The sequence below is a fragment of the Pteropus medius genome, unplaced genomic scaffold, assembly GCF_902729225.1.
Source record: "Pteropus medius unplaced genomic scaffold, Ma_sr-lr_union100, whole genome shotgun sequence".
Classification (NCBI taxonomy): Eukaryota; Metazoa; Chordata; class Mammalia; order Chiroptera; family Pteropodidae; genus Pteropus; species Pteropus medius.
In genome coordinates this window covers 1,191,141-1,216,186 of record NW_024350922.1, presented here as the reverse complement: position 1 = coordinate 1,216,186, position 25,046 = coordinate 1,191,141, and the positions used below count along the sequence as shown (strand labels likewise).

General features: G+C 55.1%; 1 protein-coding gene across 1 annotated transcript in view; it reads left to right on the top strand.

The window, feature by feature from the left end:
* The first annotated feature begins 676 nt into the window (after nucleotides 1-676).
* CACNG3 (calcium voltage-gated channel auxiliary subunit gamma 3) overlaps nucleotides 677-25,046 on the top strand; it is a 55,439-nt gene continuing 31,069 nt past the window's right edge. Inside the window, exon 1 of the mRNA XM_039840208.1 lies at nucleotides 677-1,605. Coding sequence (XP_039696142.1) covers nucleotides 1,395-1,605 — 211 coding nt within the window. The 5' untranslated portion in view covers nucleotides 677-1,394. The remainder of the gene's footprint in view (nucleotides 1,606-25,046) is intronic.

The following is a 25,046-nucleotide window of genomic DNA, read 5'->3' as shown; positions in this document are numbered from 1 at the left end:
CCCCACGCCCCTGGTGCGTGTGCAGCAGAGTCTGTAGGCATCCCGCTTCGCTCCTTCGGCCTCTTTGGAATGCACCGTCATGTGCACAGCTCCGGGTCTGATCCCAGCATGTTGTCACCATGTAAACCAGAGCTCCAGAGAGAGCCAGGGAGACATATTGGCTTGTTTTCTGGGGAACCACACTGAGACAGACTGTACACAGCTGTGCTTGTGACAACACTTTTTGCCGGCCCGAGAGAGCCTTAGGACCGACGCCCGGAGCCGCCGGTCCCTTTAAGAAGACTCAGTCGTTCCCAGTGGGCTCCAGCGGCGCCCGCAGCGAAAGGCAAACTTGCCTGGCTCATTGGTGGGGGGCAGTGTGTGTGGGGGGGCGGGGACGCTGCGTTGGGTGGGAGCTGAGAGCGCCCCAGAGTGCGCTGCGGGCTTCTTCCCCGTTCCCCCCTCGCCTTAACCCTTGCAAGAGCGGAGGAGCGGGGTCGTGCTGCAGCGCAAGGAGCCGGGGCGCCCCCTGCCCGGGGCTCCCCAAACTTTGCGCACAGCGTGGGCTTGCCGGCGGCTGGCCCCGGGAGGGACGAGGAGGGGCGTTGCGGGGAAGACTCCCTGTACCCCGGGTCTCTGGGCGGCTCGCTCCCGGGCGAGGGGGTGCAGCAGCAGCAGCCGCGGGGGGTCAGGCGGGAGCTGTCCGTTCAGCACCGCGGCCCGAAGCCCGTCGCGAGGCGGGGGCGGGGCCGCGGCGGGAGCTGTCCGTTCAGCACCGCGGACCTCTGCCCTCCGCCGGGCGCGCCGGCCCCCGCCGGGGACTGTCTTTTCTCCAGTTTGCGCGGGGGTGTCGGGAGCAGGCGGAGAGCTTTCCTGGGAGGCTGGGGAAGCAGCGAACACTCTTCTCAGCGACTCGCCTCCCAGCAGAGCTATTTTTTGCCATCCGCCCTCACCCCCAGCACACGCGCTCGCACACACACGCACGCACGCACACACACACACACACACAGACCTCTCTGGATTTCTTTGCGTTGAGTCTCCCGGGGCTGTGAGGAGCCAGGCGCATCTCACGCCGAGCTGGTGGCTCCAGGCTCCGAAGCCATGCCCTGCACAGACCCTCATCCTTACCAAGCTCCTGAGGAATGAAAGGGTCCCAGGGACCCTCAGAAGGCAGCAGTGATGCGGACCAGCCCCCTGGAGCCTGCACCCTACCGAGGGCCATAGGCGACCCGGAGAACTGGAGAGACCTCCAGCCAGGAAATCCCAGCTTTCCCCAAGTCCCTGTGGATGCCGACAAAAGGGGACCCGAATCTTTGGAGGAGCCTGTCCTAGGTTACCCAGCTGCTGAGTGATTTTTCCCGCTGGCATTGAACCTCCCCTCCAACCCCCAGCCGTCTAGAGTACCATGAAGAATTATGAGGATGTGTGACAGGGGTGTCCAGATGTTGATCACCACTGTGGGGGCCTTCGCAGCTTTTAGCTTGATGACCATTGCAGTGGGCACGGACTACTGGTTATATTCCAGAGGTGTGTGCAGGACTAAATCTACAGGTGATAATGAAACCAGCAGGAAGAATGAAGAAGTCATGACCCACTCGGGGCTGTGGAGGACCTGCTGCCTAGAAGGTATTTACAAATTCCTCTCGATGGCCCCCAGTATCCCAGCTCCTCCGATATTCCCCCGGGAGGTTTGGGGGAGACAGAAGCGGTGGTGGGGAGAGAGGAATAGTTCGCATTATTGCTGAGAGGGTGCAGATGTCTGATCCGGAGACGTTCCCAGCAAGTGCTGACGCTGGGCTGTGTCGGAGGAAGGGCTGCATATCTTGTTGGTTGTGTTAGGTGTGAGCTTCATGACGGGAGATTTTTCGTGGCACTCTAGGCAGCTTCTGCAGTTGGGGAAAGTCTTTGAGCACAAAATCCCTAGGCATGTGAGAACCGCTTTGATCTCTGGCTTGAGATGAGGTCTTGTCTGCTTAAACTGTATTTTCAGTGGGGGGAGGGGAGGGAGGGAGGGGGAGGACGGAGAGAGAGAGAGACATAGACTGATACATTGGGAGCTCTTTTCTTATTTCTTAACGTGGTGCTCTCAGTTTCTTCTGAGTTGGGTCTAACTAGCTGTTTTCATGAACTTCCATTGCTAACCGGTTCCAGACTAACGTATGTGAACCCCACAAACATACACACTCACACACACACATATGCACGCACACACGCGCGCGCACACACACACGCACGCACATTTTGAGAAAACTTCTTTATTAATACCCATTTCATTATTCTGGGATGGAAACAAAACTGAGATCTTGGTATTTGGTATCCACCTGTCTTCTTTTCTAAGTCAGCCTCAAATAGATTTCCATAATATTTGCATGAGATTGATTCTCTAAGAATGGCAGCTTCCCTCAATTATAACAACAAAAAAAAGACGATTCGGTTTTCAAATGCCAAGCTCCTGAGTAGCCTGTCTCACCATTAAACTTGCTTTCCCTGCACCAGGAGTCACTCTCAGCATCGCTGGGCAGTGGCTGGATGTCATTGGGAGAAAACAGAAAAACAGAGAAGAAAAAATCCAAGCTTTTGGAGCCTATGTCCCCGGGTTAGAGGGGCAGAGGGAGATCTCTCAGGCTTCTAAGGTGTCTGGGAAGCTTGTCAAAGTGACGGGCCAGGAGATCCGGGCGTCCTACATGCTCCTCTGCCCTGCCTGTCATTGGCCCTCCCTGCCTGCCTTCCCACTGGCTGGCGCTTGTCAGGGCTTCCTAAGAACTTGCATTTGTGTCGATCGCTTAGGAAATCATGCTATGACATCACTTGCTAGGGTAATATTGCATCATTCCCTGGCCTTCTTCCCATCTCCTGACTGGGCTCCTGACTGGTGCACCACTGCTATGGAGTCTGTTCCCGACACGAATTTGCAACTGGTGGGAAGTCCAAGTGAGAAAGGACTACTTCGAACGCAGCAAGCATCCCTGTGGGTGACGTCGGAGTCCCCGGCAACCCTGCAAACTACCTGCATGACTTTGGCTAAGACGTTCGCCCTCTCCGAACCTTGGTTTATTAATCTGCGAGATGATTCGTTTGACATGAGTGGTGTTGCCTTAGCACTATCCGAGCCTCACGTTGCACCCCGTGTGCCGATGCGAATTCTACAACAGTTCTTTCCTTAATGCTGGCAAAAAGCTAACCCTCGCGGTTGTTTGTGGTGGTCGGGTGTGGCGAAGCCCCACAATTCCCTTTCCTATACCGAGGATAAGGCGTTGAGTCATCTTTTGTAAAGCTGTACTTTGGTGGGTGTTTTGATGCCTACGTGGTTCCAGGAATGGCAGGAAAAAAGCCCAAGGTTCCTACTAAGCCATGTTCCTCCTAAGGCATGTATATAGATCAGGCTTCAGTTCTTTGGGATTCTCCAGCTCTTGGAACTAAACGTTGGACTGCACAATTAAACACCAATTTTGGCTTCCCCCAGAGGTTCTAAGATTTCTGAGCCCTTAGAATGTCTCAACAGATGATTTTTCCATCCTCCTACATCATCCCATAGCCCACGGTTCACATAAGGAATTGGAAACCACCCCCACCACCACCACCGTGCCCAGGCATTCTGTGAGAAGTGAGAATTCGAATCAGGAAGGAATGGGATGAATTTGAGAGATGGTCTTTCAGGTGAATTCTTTAGAGAAATCTAATTGCAGTCTCCATGAAATTCAGCCCAGCCACTTACTGGATGTACAATCCAGTAAGATGCATAAATTTTAATGAATTTGGCTGCATGTGCGCCCATATAACCAACACCTAGATGGGCTTGGCTGAAATTTGAAACCGTGATTTATCTTCTACATCACGTGTTCAAGGAATTTGCAGGAGCCTCTGACTTCTGCACAGGAAGACACATGCAGGAGACAGAGCCACGCTCTGCTGGAGTGAACCTGCAGAGCCATCTCCCGTTTGGTGCCTCCTCTCTCTCACAGACTCAGCATCCCATTTTTTTTTTTTTCTGGTCCTTTAAGTATCGAAGGATAACTGGAGGGTAGGGAGGGTCTTCTAACTTATTCGCTTAAGATATCAAATCAGAACCCCAGAGAATAACGCCGGTATTGAAATTTCTAAATTAAAAAAAAAAAATCAAATTAGAAGAGTCAGTTCATACATATTTTTATAAGAGCCATGAGAGAATGTGGCTATTTTGTCCAAAAGAAGAAAATGCTCATCAGGCGTGTGACAGCTGTCTGCAAATATCTGAAGAGCTGTCACAGGGAAAAGAGGTTGGAAGTGCTCTGCGTGGCCTCATACAAGGGGGTAGAAGTAGGAGCTAGAGGAAAACAGTTTTTTCCTTACTATATAAAAAAAAAAAAGCATCCCATGTGGAATTAAAAGCTTTAAGAGGTGATGAGCTCCCCATCACCAAAGGTATTCAAGTACAAGCAAGATAGTCGAGTGCATTAATTGTTTTCCAAACTTGGCTCGTTATCAGAATCACATGAGGAGCTTAAAAAAAAATAGATTATCAGGCCCCACAACTAGATTCTCTGCTGCCACAGCTCTGCAGTGGCTCAACAGAGTCCGAGTTTTCTAAAATTCAGCAATTAGGATGTTCAAGCTGACGGGTATCGAGTATTCACAGTGGACCTGAGGAGGGCTGAGCGTGTGAGCAAAGATCATGTCAGTCAAGTGAGACAAGGGACATTTCCAGGTTTTATTTCTGTAACTCACCAGACTGTACGTCATTTATATCTAGCATGTACCAGGTGCTAGGACTGTTCGAAGAACTTTGAAAAGTGAACTTTCGTCTTCGAAGGAGCTCAGCGATGTAGGGTGTCCCTGTTACCCTTATTTTGCAGATGGAGAAACCGAGGCCTGCAGGAGGTGTGTCACTTGCCCAAAGTCACATACCTGGGCTCGGTAGGCCTGGCTTCTCCTAAGGCGTCGGGGCTGCTTCCCAGGGCGTTTGCTAGGAGATGCTAATTCGTGCTCCGGGCGTAGGTCGCTCCCGGGACAGACGTTAGCTTGTCAGGGTGCCTGGATGCAGGGGGCCTCCACTCGGAAGCCTCACCTCGCACGCCCAGCCTGCCCTGCAGCATCTGTAGGGCCACGGGAGCCACTACACAAGCAGCAGCTCAGAGGCAGCAAGGGACTCGCTCTAAATGAAGCACCCGTCGACCCCGTAGAGATTCCCGCACCCAGGAACCCCGTAGAGACGCCCACACCTGACTCCCTTCCTGGGGAGCGGGCGAGGCGTCCGGGGAGCGGAGCCCGCCCCCCGCCGTGTGTGTGCAGAGGCAGCGTGGGGACTCGGTGAGAACGTGTTTCCCGTCCGACGTGCCCATTAGGAGAAGCTCTTGATGTCCCCGGCTGTGGTCATGTGATGTATTCAGGTCGCGGAAAGACCGCCAGCCTGGGCGCAGGGAGCCCCGGCCGCTGGTGACCCTCCCGTCACCACGCGGCCTTCACCGCCCTCTTGACGATGAGACCGAGACGACGGGACGGCAACTAAAATTCGGTCTCGATGTGGGGGCAGCAGAGAGGGGTGGGGACTGTGGCAGCGGGAGAGTGGGCACGCCGCCTCGGGGACAATGCCGGCAGCGTAAGTCACGCCCCAAATCGTACCAAGTTGGCCCGATATTCCACATTTTTAAAAACCAGATGTAAACATCTCTTGACTTTTAAAATGTGGACAGTTAATTCAACTTCTTGCAGACATGCTGTCGGCCAGTCCAGACTCAGCTCGTAGCTGGATTTGACTCACGCGCTGCCGGATTCGAGACCTGGAAATGATCTAAAGGCCCCTTTAATTCAAACGCCTGATATTTCCACCTTCGATTCCTACATTCCTCATGAGTCACTCATCGCCTTTTTCAATTCATTATTTTTTTTTTCAAATACCTACTAAGAAAAGAAAGAGCGTTTAGGATTTTAGGACAGGGAAATTAAGATTACGGAGAAGAGTTTCAATAATCTCGGCTCCAGATGGGCCTGGATGGCATCTAACATCTGGCTGGAAAACTGGAAAAAATGAGTCAGTCATGAGACGTTTCCCCTCGTTTCCGGCTCTCCAGATGGCCGGCCGTCTCAGCCAGATGGGGCTCCAGCTTTGTTTACGCGATCGGAAGCCTTCAGGGGAGCTGCAAGGTGTGGTCGAGGACGGAGGTGACAGAGGACAGGACGCGGCTTGGGTGTCTCCTGTGTGCCACCCCCCGCGCTGGGTGCTGTCACATGCACCCACCCGGTCTTTTTCCTATGTCCCCTGCAAGGCCGGGGGTCCTTGTCCCCTGGGGCAGCTGCTGTATCCCCAGAGCTTACAAACAACGTGAGCACCCGCTTCCTCCCCGCCCCGGGTCTCACGCGGCACCCGCCCTCAGTCGTGGGTGCAGAGCCCACTGGGACTCTTCCTCGCTTCTCCACCTCTGACCTGCCCCCCGTTCCTTTCCCTGTGCCCGTCCTTCTTGTCCCTAAACCCCGAGAGCTGGACAGGAGAGAGAGAAGGGGCATGGGGCAGAGTGACAGATGACTGTTTGCGGGGAGGGTCAAGGTGGAAGAGGCTGTGAGCCTGACCAACGTGCAGCCAGAGCATGTCCGTGGAGCCACACGGGTGGTCACAACGTTGAACTACTTCCCTCCCCGTCGGCGCCCCTAGCCCTTCCTGGAACCTCCCAGGCCTGCATAAGAGCCATCGAGTGGGGGGCGGAGCGTGGCCCAGTGGGGCTACGATGGCGCCGCCCCGCCCAGCCCTACGGAACCACCCACTCCAGTCGGCTGGGCTGGGGTCCCACTCGTCTTCAGATATGTTGCCTCTTACTCCATCGTCGGCGGAAAGGACCCTCTCCTCCGCGAACCCAGCCCCTCACCTCCGACGCTAGGGCCCCGCCCGTCCGTCTGCTCCGTCCTCTGAGGTTCCGTCTTCTGGGTCAGCATGAAGGCGGGTGGTTTGCATTCCGTGGCGGGGCCGCCGGGGTGGGTTGACAGCACGCGTCAGGAGAAACTAAACCAAGAAATCGGGCAAAAAGATGGCCGTGGCCTTTTCAGGTTCTCACAGAGCAGAGTCTCACAAGCTCCCCCACGGGGCCGCGCGATGCTCTCGGCAACGTGGCGTCTTTGACTCAGCTTTTACAACGGGTTCCGCCCCCGCTGTGTAGTTAGATGTTTACTCGTGGAAAACTCCCGAAGATCCACGACGGGTTTGCGTGCAGTCCAGAGGCGAATGACTCCTGCTCGTTTGGGGGGATAGCCCCAAACGCTGCGGACTAATCGCCTGCTCTCTAAGACGTTAATCAGCCTCACACCTAACTTAACCGTATCGCTCCAGAATGTTTTCACTGAAAGACGTGTGTATGTCACCAGCTTTCTCATTCCGCTGGCCCCCTCGTCGAACAGAAGGGGACGCAAACTCTCTGTGTATTTTAGGAGAATTGTGTTTCTAACAATCGGAAAATTATGCTCTGGCACGTGGACGAACCGGTGTTTCTGGGGTTAAAGGGTACCCCACAAACTCCAGTGTCATTTGCCTCACCCCCTCCCCCGCCCCCGGTGTCCGAGCAAACGGGCGTTTGATAACTTAATCACGAGAGACCACAGAGAGACCGGATGACAGGCAGGGCTCCACGGTCACGCAAGCGTGGGCTCTCACCTGGATCCTGCCTTTTTCTGGCTCTGAGCCCTCAGAAGTCCGCGACCCCTGAGCACGAGCTTCCTCTCCTCTAAGACGAGCAAACAAACAAGGCGAGTGCTTTCGACGGCTTCCGTTTGGGTTCTTCTTGCGGTTCCTTCAGACCGCCGAAGGATACGGGACCAGTGGTCCGCGATTCAGCCATTTTGGACAATATCTGTTGGTTTTCTTATGCCACTACCCCTTCCCCCAAATGCTTGTAGTTCCTCGGTGAGTTACCTGTGGCTCGTTCATCAGCATCGAGGGTGCGTGGAAGACAGAGAGACGGCACGTCATTCTGGGGTGGGACCCCGGGTTAGGAAGCACACCTGCTCAGCGGCTCAGCGGGGCTGAGAGAGGGGTCGGCAGCGGGCGGCCCGTGGGGAGGGGGAGGTCCTGTGCGGTTCGTGGGCCTGAGGGTGGGTGGCTGAGCTGGAGCCATCCTGTCAGTAACCCACCCGATGGAGCAGCCCGTCGGGTAGGTCAGAAGCCGCCCTCCTGCAACCTCCCCTCACCCCCCGCCGTGTGCCTGTGCCCACGAAGATGGTGACCCGCCCGGGGCTGCCTGGCCGAGTGTCAGCCCACGCTCTACCCCCGAACCAGGCTGCTTGGTCCGGGACTGAGTCCATCCAAAGGGAGGAGGGCCTCTTAGATCTTTTCACGGGGTGCTGCAGGCTCATGAGTTGCCAAAACGTGAAATCTGCCCAAAATATCATTAAGGAAATGAAGGATCGCACGTCGCACGGTTGAAAGATCAAGTAAAACAGTCACGCGTTTGAACTCCACTCACGCGAGACTCGTCAATAAACGGGACACAGGCCATCGCGCCTGGTCCCCAACGTTCCACGAGCTGGCGACCGGATGGCGCGTAGACACCGTGAGACACGGCTCGATCTGGGGGTGGGCGAGCGACGGCCCACGGGCCGGATTCGGCCCCTTGCCTGTTTTCACACAACCCACGGGCAAAGAATATTTTGTACATTTTTAAATGGCTGAAAGAATATATAATATAATATCCAGTAATATTTCGGGATACACAAAAACGATAGGACATTCAAACTTCAACATCGAGGGCAGTTTGTTCTCTCTCTCGTTACGTATGTACCTACATAGCATCCTTGATTCGGCCGCTGGGCCTACGAAGCCCAGAATGTTTACCGACTGGTCTTTTATGGGGAGGGTTGGGTTGGCTGACCCCGGCCCCCTTTAACTGAGGACACATAAGGAAACCCATGTAACATTTTATTTCTGGAAGAGCACGGGATTTCTTTTCTTTTTTCTTGCACGGTTCACCTTTGTCATCGACTCCCCACCCAATCAGCCGTCTGCTGGGTCGTCGTCTCCTTCCTGGAGGATTCTCGCTCGGCTCTTGGCCCAGGCAGGCCTTGACCTCCCGAGATACGGCGAGGTCGAACGACAGGCAGTGGCCCCGTCCTCGCTCTCCTGGTCTCCAGGACATGGGCGGCTTCGACAGGTGCACGGGGAACGGTCGCCGCTGGGGCCGGCCGGAGAAGAAAGCTTCGGGAGCCAGCGTTCTGAGGGCGATTTAAAAAAAATGACGCCAGAGCGAGATGACGAAGGCAGACCAGGCGGACATGGCTGCGGGGGGTGCTCGCTTGCACGGCGGTACGCCTGGGCTCCGTACGTCCGTGAGACCTCAGGAAAAATGTGTGACTGTGCACTTTTAAGAATCGCTAGCGTAGAGCTCAGGACAGGGCGAGACCTGGAGACGACACTGAGAGTCACCTGAACACAGACGGTCGTTGGAGACATGGAGGTGCCCCAGACGGGCCGGAGGACACCCCACAGAGGCGAAGGGGGGACGTGGCAGGGCCCCGAGGAGCGTCGACACTTGGGGGGTGCTGAACAGAGGAGCCGGCGAACACCGAGGAAAAGCAGAGATGGAGGGGGGAAGGGGAGCCCGGGTTGGAGGAGCCTTCCGGGGGCACTGCCGGGGCTCGTCCCAAGGGGTGCAGATGAACAGCAGAGTCCAGGCTGGAAGCTCTGCAGCCTAGGGGGGCTCCCCGCAAGCTGGAGACGCCTGAGGGGATGCCTCCTGGGGTGCACGGGGGTGGGGTGCGACCAGGGGCGGGCTGCCCGCGCTCCCGAGGTCGGTTGGCAGGTGTGGACCCTCAGGTCCTGCTCCCCAAGTTGCTATAGAAGGAGGGGGTGCACATGAGAACCCCGGCCAAGCTGACAAGGGAAGGGTGAGGGGCGTAAACCACCGCCCAGCCGCTTCCGGGCTGAGCCCCGAGCAAGCGTTTCGTCCCTGAGCAGGCGCAGCTCACACCGGGCTCTGTTCTAAGCAGGTGCTGGACAGGCAGTGTTGACCCTCGTGACTTCCCAGGCAGATACTTCCAGTGCTCCCCGTTTCAAGGAGGACGAGATGGAGCCTGGAGACACACGAGCCTATGAGAGGCAGAGCCGGGGTCCCCGCATGCCTCTCCTTACTGCAGTCCAGGCACCTGCGTGAGCAGGTGGGGCGAGTCCTCTACAGCCCTGCGTGCCCCGGGGGGCCTGTGCCACCGCCAAGGAGACCGACAGCGTGCACCGTGTCAGCCCTGGGCGCCAACCAGACGCCTGGCTCCACCCATCGCTCCGCACTGCCTGATCTCAGGGCCCGGACCTGGGGAGGGGGTAAGGGGACCAGGTGCTCCGCCCCCACCGGCCACGCTTCTACCGAGGAAAGTTTGGCATCGGTCTCTGGCTCTGAACCACTCAACGACTGGAAATGTTACGAAAAATAATCATCCGCGCCTTTGCCGACGTTGAGTCCAAATTTACAGAGCGAGGCCGATGGTGAGAAGTGGCAAAGCTGATGAGATTCAGAGCGTGCGGCGCCAGGTCGCAAAGACACCGCCTCTGGAGGTCAAGCGTGATAAAAAACAAAACGGAAAAGCTCAAACGAACCGAGGAAAAACAGGGCAGCACAATGATCCAGATGTGAGACGAACAGGATCCTTCCGGAGCCCGACGGGCGCAGCGAGCTGACTCTTGGAGCCTCTGACAGCCGCGTCAGATTCGGGGCGCATCGGATTCACGGCGCATCGGATTCGGGGTGCACGCACGCCTAGGCATGCCGACGGGGTCGCGGCTGTCCTATTGCCTGCGAAGGAAATCTGGACCTACGTCGTTTGACCTCTCTGAGCCTCAGACTTCGTGTCGGGCAGGAGTGAAGGGTTCTGGCTGGATACCTCCCTCACTTAGGGAATTGCGGCCCGGATCTTACGAGGGTCTCAGAAGCCAAAACGTCTTCCAGGACCAGCAAACACCCGCCAGACCCGCAACTAGGCCCAGTTCTCGGCGACCTTGGGCCTGAGGAGGCCAAGAGCAGGCAGCCAGGATGAGCCCGGGCGGGCAAGGCCAACACCACCACCCACCTTATCACCTACATGTCGTAAGAAACATCACCAAGGACCTTATTAGCATAGAAATATTCTATCTCGGCCACATTTCCTGAACCACCAGCTTTCGAATCGAAGCCTGGCACGGGGTGGATGTTCAGAGGATGCGCACTGCGTTCGACCCGACGCCTCGAACTTCCGGCGAACGCACGCTGACCCCCTAAGAATCGCGGTTCTGCTCTCGAGCGCCACGGACCCACTTGCAAACGAGCTCCTGTGATCCCGCCACAGCTGTGGGCAGTTTGACTGCTCAGCCTTGAAAATCTCAGCGTTCTTTCTCTGTCTCTTATCTTCCCTTTTTTTTCTTCCTTTCCCCTCAAAGATGATCCGCAGTCTCATTAAAAAATTCCCTCGATACTTTTAGGTGCAAACTTGGGGAAAGAAACAAAGAGCGGACGTGCGGTGTAGACGTCTCGTGCACCCATCCGGCAGACGCCGTTTCCGTTCCTCGTGCTCGCAATGATAAATTTGGTCCCCTGCGCGCTTAGGAGCCGGGGCCCCCGCGTTCTGCATTCGGCGGCGTTCGGCAGTCAGCATGGCCTACAGCTGCCCTCGCCGCTGAATGAAAGCGGTTCGAAAAATCATGGGTGTCTCCCGTCACCTCATCTATCATAAAATGCTACGTCACCTATGGAAATGGGTTTGGGCATCACGCAGCCGATACAGATGCGTATTTGCAACAAATCATCTTGGCCCTTTGCAAGTTACGGGAGAACAGAACCAATTAACTGTGTATCAGTTAACTGCCAAGGACGTCCCATCTTTTTCAAAATGTTACTTTTCGCCGACGACGAATCTGGCTTGCAATCAAAATGCTTTAAGCGTTTAGAGAAAAATTTAAAAAGATCAGCTCGGGAGGCCGCACAGCATAATCATCGTCACTTTCTGCTCTTTCGCTCTGTGGTGAGTGATGGCTTAGCTTCCGAGCAGCGGGGCGGTGGCAGAGGTAATGGAAGCCGAACCCAGGGAGGGTCACCCCCGAAGATAATTCCCCAGAGAGAGGCTCGGCGGCAGTGACACCCCATTAGCCCAGCACCCCGGACTCTCTGCACCCTGTCCTGAGGCGGGAGGACGGGCTGGGTGGGAAGGAGGATGAGGTGGTGAGTAGCGTGACCAGGGCAGGCTTCTCCATCCCTGAGAAGGTGACGATCAACCCGACATCAGCGGGAATAGAGGAACCAACCAGGTGGCTCGCAGCGGGCAGAGTGCTCGGCAGAAGGAACAGGGAAGGCGAGGGCCGGAGGTGGGGGCGAGCCGGGGTGGCTGAAGGGGACAGGCCAGCTGAGGGGCCCCGGGCCAGGTGGCGCGGGGCGTTGTGGGAAGTCGTAAGGACGTTGAGTCTGGGCTGACGCGTTCTTGCGTTTGCGGCCCCCGAGCGTCCCCAACCGCGTTATGCTCAGCAGGAGCGGTCTGTCCGTCTGTCCGGCCGTCCGGTGACCTCCCTCCCTCCCCGCAGGCAGGAGCCCCAGCTCTCGCCCTTGCTGCGTGCGTGTCCCCTGGCTCTGCGTCCCTCCAGGCCTGGATGCGGGGGCATAGCAGCCGTCAGCGCCGTCTCCCCTTGTCCCCTGATGACAAGCCCGGGGTCGTAGTTTTCAGCGTCGTACTTCTGTGGGGAAATGGATGAAAAAAACAACAATGTGGAAAAGTCTGGGCTCCCTGAATCAATGGACGTCCTGCGGGGGGGGGGTGCCTCTCCCCGCCAGGTCACAGACGCCCACCTTTCCCCAGCTCACGCTGGCACCTTCTCCCACACGGGTCTCCCTCCCCAGCCCGGAGACCCTCAGGAGTGTGAACTGAGTGCTTTGCATCTGGGGGGACCTCCAGCCTGGGTCCCCTATTCTAGAAGGACTTACCGAGCACCTACTATGTGCTAGAGCTGCGTTAGGCGCTGAGGACTCGGCAGAGAATGAAGTAGCAGGGCGGATGTCGAGAAAGTTGCACCCTCCCCCCCATTCACACCCCCTCACCCTCCGCCGGGCAGTGCAGGATGTGCTCCTGAGCCTGGAGGAGCTTGTGGCCTGTCACAGCAGTGTTCCCTTAGGGCTCCTGTGTCTCCGGGGTGCTCAGAACACGTTCGCTTGTACAGGGTGCACGGAGAAGGGACCCCTCTCTCCTAAAGGCGGGGGGCTGGAGCGGACGTGAACTTGGGCTCCTGGTTCCTGATTCTTACCGGAAGGACAAGAGAACAGGACAATAACCTACCTCTGGACATACGTGGGGACAAACTCACCTCTCTCTGTCTCTCTCTTCCTCCCCCCGCCCCTGCCACCCTTAAGTTCTGGATGTTTAAGTTTTGTCATATTCTTTTGAGTGTCCAATTTTTTCCTATTGTATTTCCTTCATCAAAATGCTTTTAATGGGAAAGTAATGCAAACGTTTAAAACAAAACGGACTAGGCAAGGTGGCCCCCCACTACAATCCCACCCCCTCACCCACAAGTGCCCCCCGTCCAGGGTAGTGAATATCTAATGACTATCGTTTCCTTGTTTTCTGCTCTACATCAGAAAGGATGTTTTTTTTTCCCCTCAAGTTCAAACTCTTCGTAATTTACTCGAAAGCTTTTAAAAATTATCTTACAATTTATTAAGACATTGAATCGCGCACACGATTTAAAAAATCAAAATCACACAGAAAGGTTTTTAATGACAAGCATCCCCCTCAGGGGCGCTCACGCCTCCCCACCTGAAATCCTCCTCCTCAGAGCAAGCTTTTTTCTTTTTAACCATTTCCGATTCGTTTCTTCGGGTGGTTTCATCCGTATCTCTAAACAATGTGTTTATCCCTAAGTTATTTCTTGACTTATAATCGATGGACTTCCTGCCATGATACTTGAGGATTTAGCGAACTCACGTTACCCTCTGTGCTGATAACTTTTCTAATTTCTAAAAATAACGTAAATCTTCATTTCCTTTCCCATCCGCCGTGGGTAGAGCGTCTTAGAATGAGGTGCCCACGTCCCCCCGTCTGCCGACCAGAGTCTGTGAGTTACGTTTTCGCGTCTTCGCTGTCAAAATTCATGTTACTTGCGCCCCGTTCTGCGATGGCTAACGTCGCCCTTGCTGGGGCTTCGGCTCGGATCTGAAGTTTGCAGACCAGTGACCACCGTTGTGATTATGTAGATAACATTCAGTGTAAACCTAAGCTGTTTCCTAGGGCTGAGTTTTTTCTCCGTCTGAGTCATTCAAAGAAAAATGTCCAAACGGAGTCTCCTTGCTAACACTGAACCAGTTCAAAATCCTGCCATATATTTGTTTACATCACACTTGGGCATTTGGGTATGGTTTTCTTTTTTTTTTTTTCTTTTTGAGTTTCTGAGGGGCTCCAAGTGTTTTTTTTTAACTGGCCATTTTAGAACAAAATTAGGCTTTTTAAAAAAACATGAGCCCTGTGGTGTGGGGGAAAGAAGCCTCTGGAAAAAAATCCCTCCCTCTCCCTCTTCCTCCTTCCTCAGTACAGTGTAGTAGGTAGAAACTCAGCCTCTCTGGTCGGATCGCTGGGGTTCAAACGCCAGGGCCCCCACGCCCAGCCGTGTGACTTGGGGCATGTTTCTTAACCTCTCTGCGCCTTGGTTCTCTCATCTGTAAGATGGGGGGTCCTTATGATACCTACTTGCAAGGTCGCTGCGGGCGTTTAATGCGTTAATATTTGTACAGCGCCCGCCAGAGGGCCTGGCACATGTATGTGCTCATTCGGCGTTGGTCGTAGCTGTCTTCCCGTGATAAACGAACTAGGCAGAATCTGCCCGTCTGCACCTTCTGCCAATAGCAAGGAACCGCCCAGGCCATGGTGTCACTGCCCTGTTCGTCCCCAAGAATCTTCACAAGTCTTTGCTTAGCTGATGGAGACCCTACCAGGAAGCCAGGCTCGTGATCTTGGTGATAGGTCTTACGCCTGATCTTTTTCATACTAGTCGTTGAGGTGATCGAAACCTTAGGGAATCTGTCTTCTAGAACGTTCCCCCAGCTGAGCCACGATGGGGACCCACTAGCACTTAACAGGTAACAGTCGTGAGTGCATCCTGACTCGCATGCATTATCTCAAGAGCCCAATTAGGCATCGTAGCCATTTTACTGGTAAGCGGGTAGAGCTTGCAGAAGCACCTGCCCTGGATTTCCACAGCCGGTGAGAGGAACGGGTAGGGTCCAACTCCAGGTCTTTCAAATCTGAAAGTCAACGTCCTTAGTGCTGGTTTTACAGCCCAACGTTCTCAAAGCGTGTTCTCTTAACTCCAGGAGGAAAGAGGGTCCTTTTCAACCATTCCAGGGGAGCCTGCAAGGTCAAGACCATTTCATAATATGTAACAATAAGACGTGAATGGTCTTTTTTACTTACCGCCTTGACATTTGCACCGATGCCACGAAAAAAAAACGGTGAGAAACCCGTCGGGGCCTGAGCACGTGGCCCCAAACTGAACGAGCTGGCGTCATAGTCACCGCTGCCACTCACTCACGGTGGGGGAAAAAAAAATGCTAGTTTTGTGGCAGGAAGCGACACTCGACAGAGGAATTCGGACGCTCAGACAACTTTTTTAGAGGAAGGAGAATTTATCATCGACAGAGCGCGTGAGGCTTAACAGCACCAAAGCACGAGCTCCCCTTGGTTAGATTTCTTACAGCTCCTAGACCTCTGCCGTGTCCACATAATGGGCGCGTGATTAGCAGGTTCTACCCGCACTTCGAGACTCAGGATGGGGAGGGGGAGCTTCGGCTGGGGGCGGCAAGGGGGGAGGAATTTCCAGACCACTGGTCTTATCTATTTACAGGGCATTTTGCCGTGTAGAACCCGCGACCTCGGCATTCTCAACACCGTTATAGGATTGTCGGAGAGACAGGACACCGAGGCTATAAGCAGAAAGGAGCCTTTATTGATGCCGGCACCGGCTCAGCGGATTCCTATCCAAAGGCTGAGCCCCGATTGCAACATAGCAGGCATTTTTACACAGTCTTGTTATTCCTACACAGCTACAGAGATAAGGAAGGACATTAGTCGGTTGGCAAGCCATGAATCATCAGATGTGAGCTGGAGGGTCCTTGAGGTGGCGGAGGGAGCTGTGGGGCAACATGTGAGCTGGAGAGTCCCGGGCAGAATAGGGGGAGAGAGAAGTTTAACCGGCCGAGTCGGTCCTTTCTTTGCGTTTTTCAGACGCCTCCTCTCAGTTTCACTTTGAAATGTCCTTGGTGAAGCAGTAAAAAAAAAACAACAACAAACCACAAGTTTTAGTACATTTTCATAAATCCTGAGCCTTGTAGGTAACGAAGTGGCAATCACAACACAAAGTACTTGAGCTACGAGCCAGAAGCACGCTGTCGGCCCCTGGCGAAGGCCCTCCCGCTGCTGTGCTGGAGCTGAACTGGCTGCTTTTCTTCCATGAAACTCCATATTTACTTGAACGAACAATTGACAGGCAAATTACGGTTCTGGCTTGAGGATCTGGCAGACATTTTCTCAAAAAATGAGCTAAGTGAGCCTGTCACTTCCAAGAAAGCGACTGACGATATTTGATGCCAAAGATAAAATTCAAGGTTTCAAGTGCAAATTACAATTTTGCTTCTATCTGCTCCTGTGAGCGAGTGTGAATTTTTTTTTTTTAATATCGTGCAATGAAATGTGCCAAATTTGAAAGAACCGTATGACTCGGTGAACCAGTATTATTTAAATGACCGAGGCACGATGTCACAAATTTACCCCTGGGTACGAGAGTCATTCGAAGCAGACCAAAGTACATTAGAAGAATGCTTTGAATGCACCAGAACCTGAAAAGTTCGTGAAGTTGTCTTCAGATTCCACTTAAGTGACTAGCCTTTAAGACTCTTCCACTTGTCGAGTTTTGGGGTAGTAGCGAAGAAAAGCCGCAATCATCCCCAAAAGCTACGCAAATACCTCTCTTTGAGCTAGATTTTCTCCACACGCTTCAGCCCAGACAGCACCTGTCAGCAGATCAAACGCACAAGCAGATACGAAAATCTGCCCGCCTCCCATTCAGCCAGGCATGAGAGAGGTTTGCAAAAATGTGAAAACAAATGCCATTCTTCTCATCTTTTTGTTTTGTTTTGTTTGGGGAAGATACGGTTATTTTTCACATGAATATGTTATTGACGTTAACATGTCATCGGATGTATCATTATTTTCAAATGAAGTTTAAAATAGACATTAAAAATTGGTTTAGTCTTATTTTCGGATGCAGAAACTATCGATGGATATAACCCACCTGAATGGCAGCGCCATAATTTGCACACAGGTGAAGGAGCCCCAGACCCACGTGCCTGTGTTTTAATCCTGCTGACGACACTCGAGACTGAGGAGAGAAAGCGTAGAGCCATTTTTGTACTAATTTGTCAGATTTTTGTCAGATTAATTTTGTACTAATTTTGTCAGATTTCTTGCCAGTTCTGCCTTTTGTTCTCCACCGGGGGGCGAAACGCTGGCCTTCGGTGTGTTCTGGCCACTCTGTTTTTGTGTGCTCTTCAGATGCAGCCGGGCGAAGCCATCGTCCCCGCTCCCCCGTCACTGGGGTGTAAGAGGCGACGTGAGCTTTCCGCGGGCACGGAAAGGAGCATCTTGGATTAAAATGCAGCCCCACCGAGGTGTGATGGGCAGGGCCTCCGGGATCCATTGTGTCCCGTCTTTGTTCACCACCAGCCACGAAGCTTCTCCACGACGCCACAAAGCGGCAAACGCCGGGGACCTGAGGGAGCTTCCTCACCCCTGAGACCCAGCCTCAGAGCATGGGAAAACCGAGTGGCGGTTTTGGTGGGTGGGAGTTTCAATGTACAAACGCTCCACTGCGGCCAAACAGACCGCGTGTGAGGGTGGAGAGTTTGGGGGACGGAAGGGGTAGTCGGGGGTCACTGCACACACATTCCTCCCGGCCAGCCCCAGTGCCGGGCACTGGGAAACGGAGGGACGGGACACAGGAGGGAGGCATGGGGGTGCGGCCAGGAACGCGTCTACCTCTGGGCTCGTTGTTTGCAAGCTCACATCCATCTTTCTTCTTCTGGCGCTGGCACTGGGGTCCCCCTTGTTCCTGGTTTCGCTTCCCGTGGTTTTGGTGACCCGCCGTCAGCCACAGCCTGAAGATATTAAACGGAGAATTCCAGAAAATGCAACTCATACATTTTAAACCGTGCGTTGTCCCGAGCAGAATGATGAAATCTCACTAGTCCCACCTCCTCCCGCCCGGGGCCACGACGCGTCCCTCCGTCCAGCGCGTCCGCACTGTACGCTCCCCGCCCGTCAGTCACTGTGCAGCCATCGCTGTCAGCTTGACTGTCACGGTGTCGCGGTGCCTGTGTCCAAGTCGCCCCCTTATCTTACTTAACCTCGTCCCAAGAGTGACGATGCTGGCCATTTGGAGGTGCCGAACAGAGGCCATGAAGCGCTTCCTCTGAGTCTCTAAGTGAAGAGGGGTGTGTGCGTGTGTGTGCGTGTGGGGGGACATTTATAATTACAGACAGGATTTGATACCATCCGTGGTTTCGGGCAGCCGCTGGGGGCCTTGGAACATGTCCCCAGCAGAGAAGGGGGGTCAGCGTACCCTGATTTTCTTGTTCTGTATTCCTGTCACCCTGTTGCTCCTCCATCCACGTGGTTCAGGTGGCACCGACTCAGGCACATGACCCAGGAATGACCTCGAAGTTTATCACCACACGTCAAGAGTTCACATGAAGACAGTGGTTCTCCACAAGGGGCGACTTGACCGCGGGGGACATTTGGCAATGTCTCGTGACATTTTTGGCTGTCGCACTTGGGTAGGGGCGTGTGTGGTGGGGGGAGGGGATACTGGCATCTAGTAGCTGAGACCAGGGATGTTGCTAAGCACCCACCGTGCACGGAAAGGACCCCACAACGGGGCCTCACCCAGCCCAAACGCCAGGCGGGCCCAGTCAGGAGCCCTGACTGAAAGGGAGCGGGAAGCCATTGCGGGGTTTCGAGTGGAGGGGTGATGTGCTCTGCGATCATGTTTTTAAAAGTATAGCTGGGCGGAACGTGGAAGCAGATTTCAGAGTGAGACAGAGGGATACGTTGTGGGGTGGGCGGCGGGGGGAGGCTTGCAATAACCCCAGTAAGAGCTTCTGGAAATTGGGAAGTGGGGGTCCCTTCTGGAAGGGCCCATCTGGAAATCATCCGCGGCAGAAGGCAGAGCCTCGGCTGTGCACAGCAGCCTCCGACAGGCTGTGAAAAGTGAGAGACTGGAACCAGAGACGTCGTCGAGGGCGCCGTGGGAAGCAAGCCAGACCGTGGAGACGGCGCTGACGTGAGGGCCGAAGCGTCAGCCGTGGCGCTGAGGGGTTTCTCGGCCACATCCGACCCTTCTCCCAGTGCTTGTCATCCCCATTTACAGGTGACAAAACTCAGGCACGGAGAGGTTCGGTCGCTGGCCCAAGGTCGCACGCCTCGCTAGGACCCGAGACAGAATTGGCGCTCGAGTGCTGGGACTTCGTGGCTTTGCGCCTTGACCACCCAGCTGTCCGGGAAAACGCTTCCAAACGAGGAATCCCGATCGTCACGCGAGCCGGCGGTGGAGGGAGAGTCAGAGGGACGGAGGGCTGGGTGGTTGCCATCGGCAGCATCTCTGTTCGCTGTAGGTCAGAGGTCAGGGAGCGTGAGGAGCGAGCGGCCCCACATGTCTGGCTGTAACCTTCGGGGACGGCGATGGCTTTGACTGATGGAGCATTTGTGGACGGTCGTGTTGAATTGGCAGCTTCCCGTCTAACCTTCCGGGGGCGGTGGCAGGGCCCGTGGCTGCACGGAACGCGTGGATCCGGAACGCGTGGATCCGGAACGCGTGGATCCGGAATGCGTGAGGGACGCTGTCTGGGGTGGCGGCCGGGCTCGTGGCCCAGGACGCCGTCAGCCGTGCGCACCCTGCTCTCCGCTAATCCTGTTAGAGACGCCCGGGGAGAGGGCGTCCGCGGGGCTCTGCGTGACGCGTTCGCTGACGCGGAAGCTCCGCACGCGACCCCAGGAGGTCACGGCCGGTCCGAGGGAGTCTGCCCGGCCGCGGGAGGCAGGCGGGGTGCAAACGCTGCTTCGGCCGCTCTCCTCCCGTTCCTGACTTACCGTCTGGTCTGGGAGAACGTGAACACATCTTTTCCATAAACGATGACCTTTTAAAATGCAAAAGGATGGTTTGGACTCATTTTCATTTCAGCCCGAAGGCTGCTGCTTGAAGGTGGTGAGCTCAAAGCTTCTGACTTGTCTGCAGCCCTGTGCTCTCAACCAGAATTTGGAAAAGGGCCGTGTTGTTTTCATCCTCAAAACGCCCGTCACCCGGATGAAGGGTCACCGTTGTTGTGTGACCTCACGCTGAGGATGGAAAACGCGCTAAGTGCCGGGTTTGTGTTGATGGCGAGAGCCAACCATGGGAAGGGTTCGGGGCCGTTTCGTATGCGATCGTGGTCACGCAGAAATGCTGTTGCACCAGCTAGAATTCATGCAGTTTCGAGGGACAGAACGCCCACTTTTCATTGACTTAAGGGGGCCAGGGAGAGAAGGGGAGAGGGAGAGGGAGAGAGGACCCTATGCCCACACGCCTGGACGGTGAAGGGTCGGCTCGATACGGGACCAAAGGCACACCACGTCTCTTGCCATGCTCTGCTCCTCCTCGCGGGCTTCATTTCAGCATCGTGGATGAGCGATGGTTCGTAAACCACCCCCCATTCGCGGAGGGCAAAGAGGGGCTGAACGGACGAGGCAGGCCACTCCGGACGGGCAGGTGGCAGGAAGCTCGTCTTGAGTGGCCACAAGGCAGTAGGTCTCCGCCTCGCCCGCCAGAATCTTAAAGGTTTATACAGAATTCAGTCCAGTAGTCAGAGCAGGGGGTTCAGCGGCACCTCGCTCTCTCAAAGCCATGCCCTTGAAAGTGACCTCTCCCGTGGGAACAGCGGGTGGAAGGCACGTTCCAAGGACAGGGGATGGGGTGAGGAGCCTCCGATCACCCGGGGCCGGCTGGAGGGGCAGCCATTGGTCACACGCCCGGGTGGGCAGCGGCAGCTCTCAGGCTGTCTCCTCTTACGCTTGAACCTGGCACATGACCACGAGTTTCTTTCCCAGGAAGTGAGCCTTATTGCATTTCATTGGCTCCAATTACGTCACGTGTCTGTTATCGGACCCATCACGCAGACTAGGGGCCCCCAGGGGCGGACTGGCCGGAGTCATGTGCTCCGACCTCGGTGCAGAGAGGGACAGGCCCCCAGAGACAGCGGCGGTGATAAGCAGGAAGCGTTACTGATCAGTCACTCGCGCCCGACGCCATCTAAGCTGCACGCGTGCTTTTCCTGTCTCGTGCCTCGTAACCACCTTCGAGGCAGGCACGAGCATCGTCTCCCTTTTACCGAGGGGAGAAGCCAACGCGCAGCTGAGGTTGCAATGTGAAGGTGAGGTTAGGTCACCTTCCCAAGGACCCGCAGCTGGCAAACGACGGAGCCACGGCGCAGACTCGGGCAGCGTCTCGCCGTGGCCTGGGCTCGAAGCCCTAAATCAGGATGGGCTTATCGGGTGTCTGCGGTGCCTCGGCACCTCACGGGCGCAGAGGACTTTCACGCGGGGCCTTGTTTTCCCTCACAGCCGGACACGCGAGACAGCACCTGTGAGCATCATCGCCATCTTCCGTCCGGGAAATCCAAGTTCAGGTCAGTTGAGACCAAACGTCAGTGGGACAGGGACCAGGACCCCCGGCCCGCGCTTGCGGTGATGTAGCCGGGAGTCTGGTAAATGGCGAGGAAGCCACGCCGGCCGGGGGACTCGTGCTGGGCTCCGGGCAGTCCAGTTCTGGCCAGTTCCCTCCCGTGCTCGCTGTGGGCGGGCAGGACCCTCACACGTTAGGGCGTGCGGGGTAGGTACATACTCACGCCGCAGGGTACGCTCCCCAAGAACCGCGAGGTAGCTCATCCACGCTGAGCCGCCTTGGACCTTTCTCGCTTATGAAAGCCACGCACATGTGATAGATCTATCTGTATCTGCTTCTGAGTCTCATAGTCTTTTCATCTACGATCCTATTTCTGCGGCTCTATGGCAGAGTCGTTTGAGTTGAGACAGCCTTCTACGACGCTCGATGTACCGTCTTTGTTCTTAAGTTTGGATTTTCCCAGTGAATTGTCTGACCACCCTGCCGGGGTGCCAGAAACGCTGGAATGCTAATAAAATGTTCATTAGTAGAGTTACTTGGGCACGAGCAACAGCTTCGGAACACGGAGGCTTCCTCGCTGGAAAACGTAGCGTATCCCCCGTGTGCTACTGCTTTCTTTTGTGTCTTTGACGGAAGTCGCCGTTTGCCCCGTGATTTTTATTGCCAAGAAGGAATTGCCAATTGCATTGTGCTTAATTTCAGCTGGTTTTCCAGGTGAACAATGATATCCGCGAATAACAGATAGAACTCTTTTTTTCTTTGAGGCTTAGAGAACAGTGCTAAGTCATGGTCGTGTTCAGAGGCCCCCCTCGCCCTGCCCCCTAACTCCGATGCCAATTTCTTGCACTTGTTTCCAAAAGTTTGGTTACAGACATAGGGATACAGTCCATAATTTTTGCGTGCCTAGTCATCTGCATTTTGGTAAGCTGCTGGGGTGATTTCTGCTCCCCTAAAGTGAACGGCTGCTCCAGGTGTTCACCAAGAAGCATGGTATTTGCCGTTGGGTTAGCAAGGTTTTCTTCAGCATGCCACAATTTCTATCGAAATCTAGCTAACTAAGGATTTCAAACAGGTGTGGAGGTTTCGTTTTTGGGTCTCTATCGAGACGGCAGGTTTCTCTCCTTTGATTTTCTTGTGCCTTTCGAACGAGCAGACTGTCGCTCACCCTTGTACGAAGGATGCCCTTATTGTGGACGCATATTCTGGGGGTGTATTTTATTTTTGGTAACGTAACGCTGCAATAGAAATACGTACTTTAGGATTTTTCTCTATGTTCGTCAATGATGTTTGTCTGTAGTTCGCCTTTTGTGTGTGACTTTTGTTAAGTTTTGATATCGGGGTCGGAGTAGCTTGATAAAATGATCTTCTAGACCCCGAAATGGGTTACGTAGCCCGGACACTGTCGTATAAGACCCTGTGGGCCTCGGAGCCGTTCAGAAAGCAGTTCTTCGATGACGTCTTCTGTTTTATTTGCCCCCCTCTGGCCTTTTCCTGGCGTCATTTTAGTTTCCTAGGAAATCGATCCCTTCACGGAAACGTGTAAGTGTTTAGCACAGAGCCGATCGGTGACTCGCTTGCAGCTTTTTTTCCCAATCTCTCATTTTTACTTCTCTGTGTTCCCGTTTTGCCTCCAACTACGCTCATAGTTGGCGTTGGTTCTTTAAGAAATCGTGCCATTACGTTGTCTTTCCATCTGCGGTTATGAAGCTTTGAGTTTGCAGCTCTTTCCGTTCTTTTAATGTATTTTTTAAGAAGCCGGAAGGTGTGCTTTGAAACAGCGCGCCAAGTGCCTTTTGGGTAACGAGTGTTTGCTCTGGGGACTTTTTAACCCAGATTCTAAAATTTCCTCTTGTTGAGGTAGGCGTGTTTTCGTGGGAAGAGGTCCTTTTGGGGGGTCCCCTCTGTCATCCAGCACAGTCACTAGACCTCCCAGCTACGTGTCATCTGCCAGTGCGGTTGACTAGCCTGCCTCTTCGCCTCCCACCAAGTCATTGATAAAATCCTCGCGAAGGAAAATCTCAAGAGCACAGCCCCACGGTGAGGACTTAGCTGAGCGTCGGCCGCGGCAGCGGACCCGCCCGAGTGTAAGCTCGCTCCGGACCCCCCGAGAACCAGATCTGTGACACCGGCCAAGTCAGCGCCTCACTCCTGCACCCGCCTCTGACACAAACCCATCCCGTGCCTTCTCTGGGTACGAAAGCCCGAGCCCTGCACTGGCCCTGGACACACAGAGCGAAAGGTGCGGCCCCGGCCTCACCCTCGGGGACCCGGAGTGACGCGATCGCTCTGGCACCCTCTGTTGCCACCTCCATGCTGGCTGCCGGGGGGCACTGCTCTGAAAACTATAGAAACAACAGCGCGGCCATTGAGTGAGCTTCCTGGGGGCCGCATGCACCGCTCAGCGAGGGGCAGGAGGTGGCTCCTGGTGCTGACCGTCCGCACTGTGCAGAATGGTGACCGAGGCCCAGACCGTTTAAGCCACTTGCTGAGGGTCACACGCCTCGTGGGTGGCATCGCCGGCATCCCATCCCAGGGCGGCCTGGTTGGGCGGCCTGGTTCCGAGGCCGGTGCTCTTAACCACCGTGTGGGGTTTCCTCCAGGGGGACCCCCGCCGCGCCTGTGCCATCAGAGCCCTGAGTGACGTGGACTCTGACATTCGCCTCAAGCGGGCCGAGCCCAGGGAGAGCCTCCCCTGCTCAGAGGGGACTGAGCGAGCCCGCGGGCTCCCCAGGACGCCAGGGTGCCACATCCGCTTGTCCCTGCACACGACTCAGAAGCCAGGTTTCTTCTCCTTCCCCTCTCTCTCTCTCTCTCTCTCTCTCTCTCTCTCTCCTCTCTCTCTCTCTCTCTCCCCCTCCCCACTCTCTTCCCTTTTTTCAAAGCAGAGAACTGAAGCCATCAAGAGAGAAGGGAGCCCTTGGCGTCCCCTCTCCCAGTCCCTCACGCTAGGCAGCAGGCAGCCACGGTTAAAAGCGTAGACCTTGGAGTCATGACGACCTGAGTTGGAAGCCACCTCGTGATCCCTGAGCAAGTCTCCCTGGCTGCAGTACCGTCCCGCTCCATGCGTTGCCTGACTTCTGAGAGCATCCTCTTCATGGGGACAGGCCAGTGTCCACGCCTCTTGGCTCACAGGTTTTGAGGGAACCTGAGTACTACTGATTCTCGATAACTAAATTCAATGATGGCTAATGAGGAGAGAAGGAAAATGGAGCCACGTATCTGAGGGTCTGTGCGCGGGACGCTCCTGGACGTTCATAAACGACAGCTCATTCCTGTGAGGCGGGCATCGCTGTTCTCAGCACGGAGGAGAAAAATGCCGCTTAGCAGCACTGGGATAACTTGGCTAGAGCTAGAAATGATGGTGATAGTGGTGATAGTGGTGATGGTGGTGATGATGGTGATG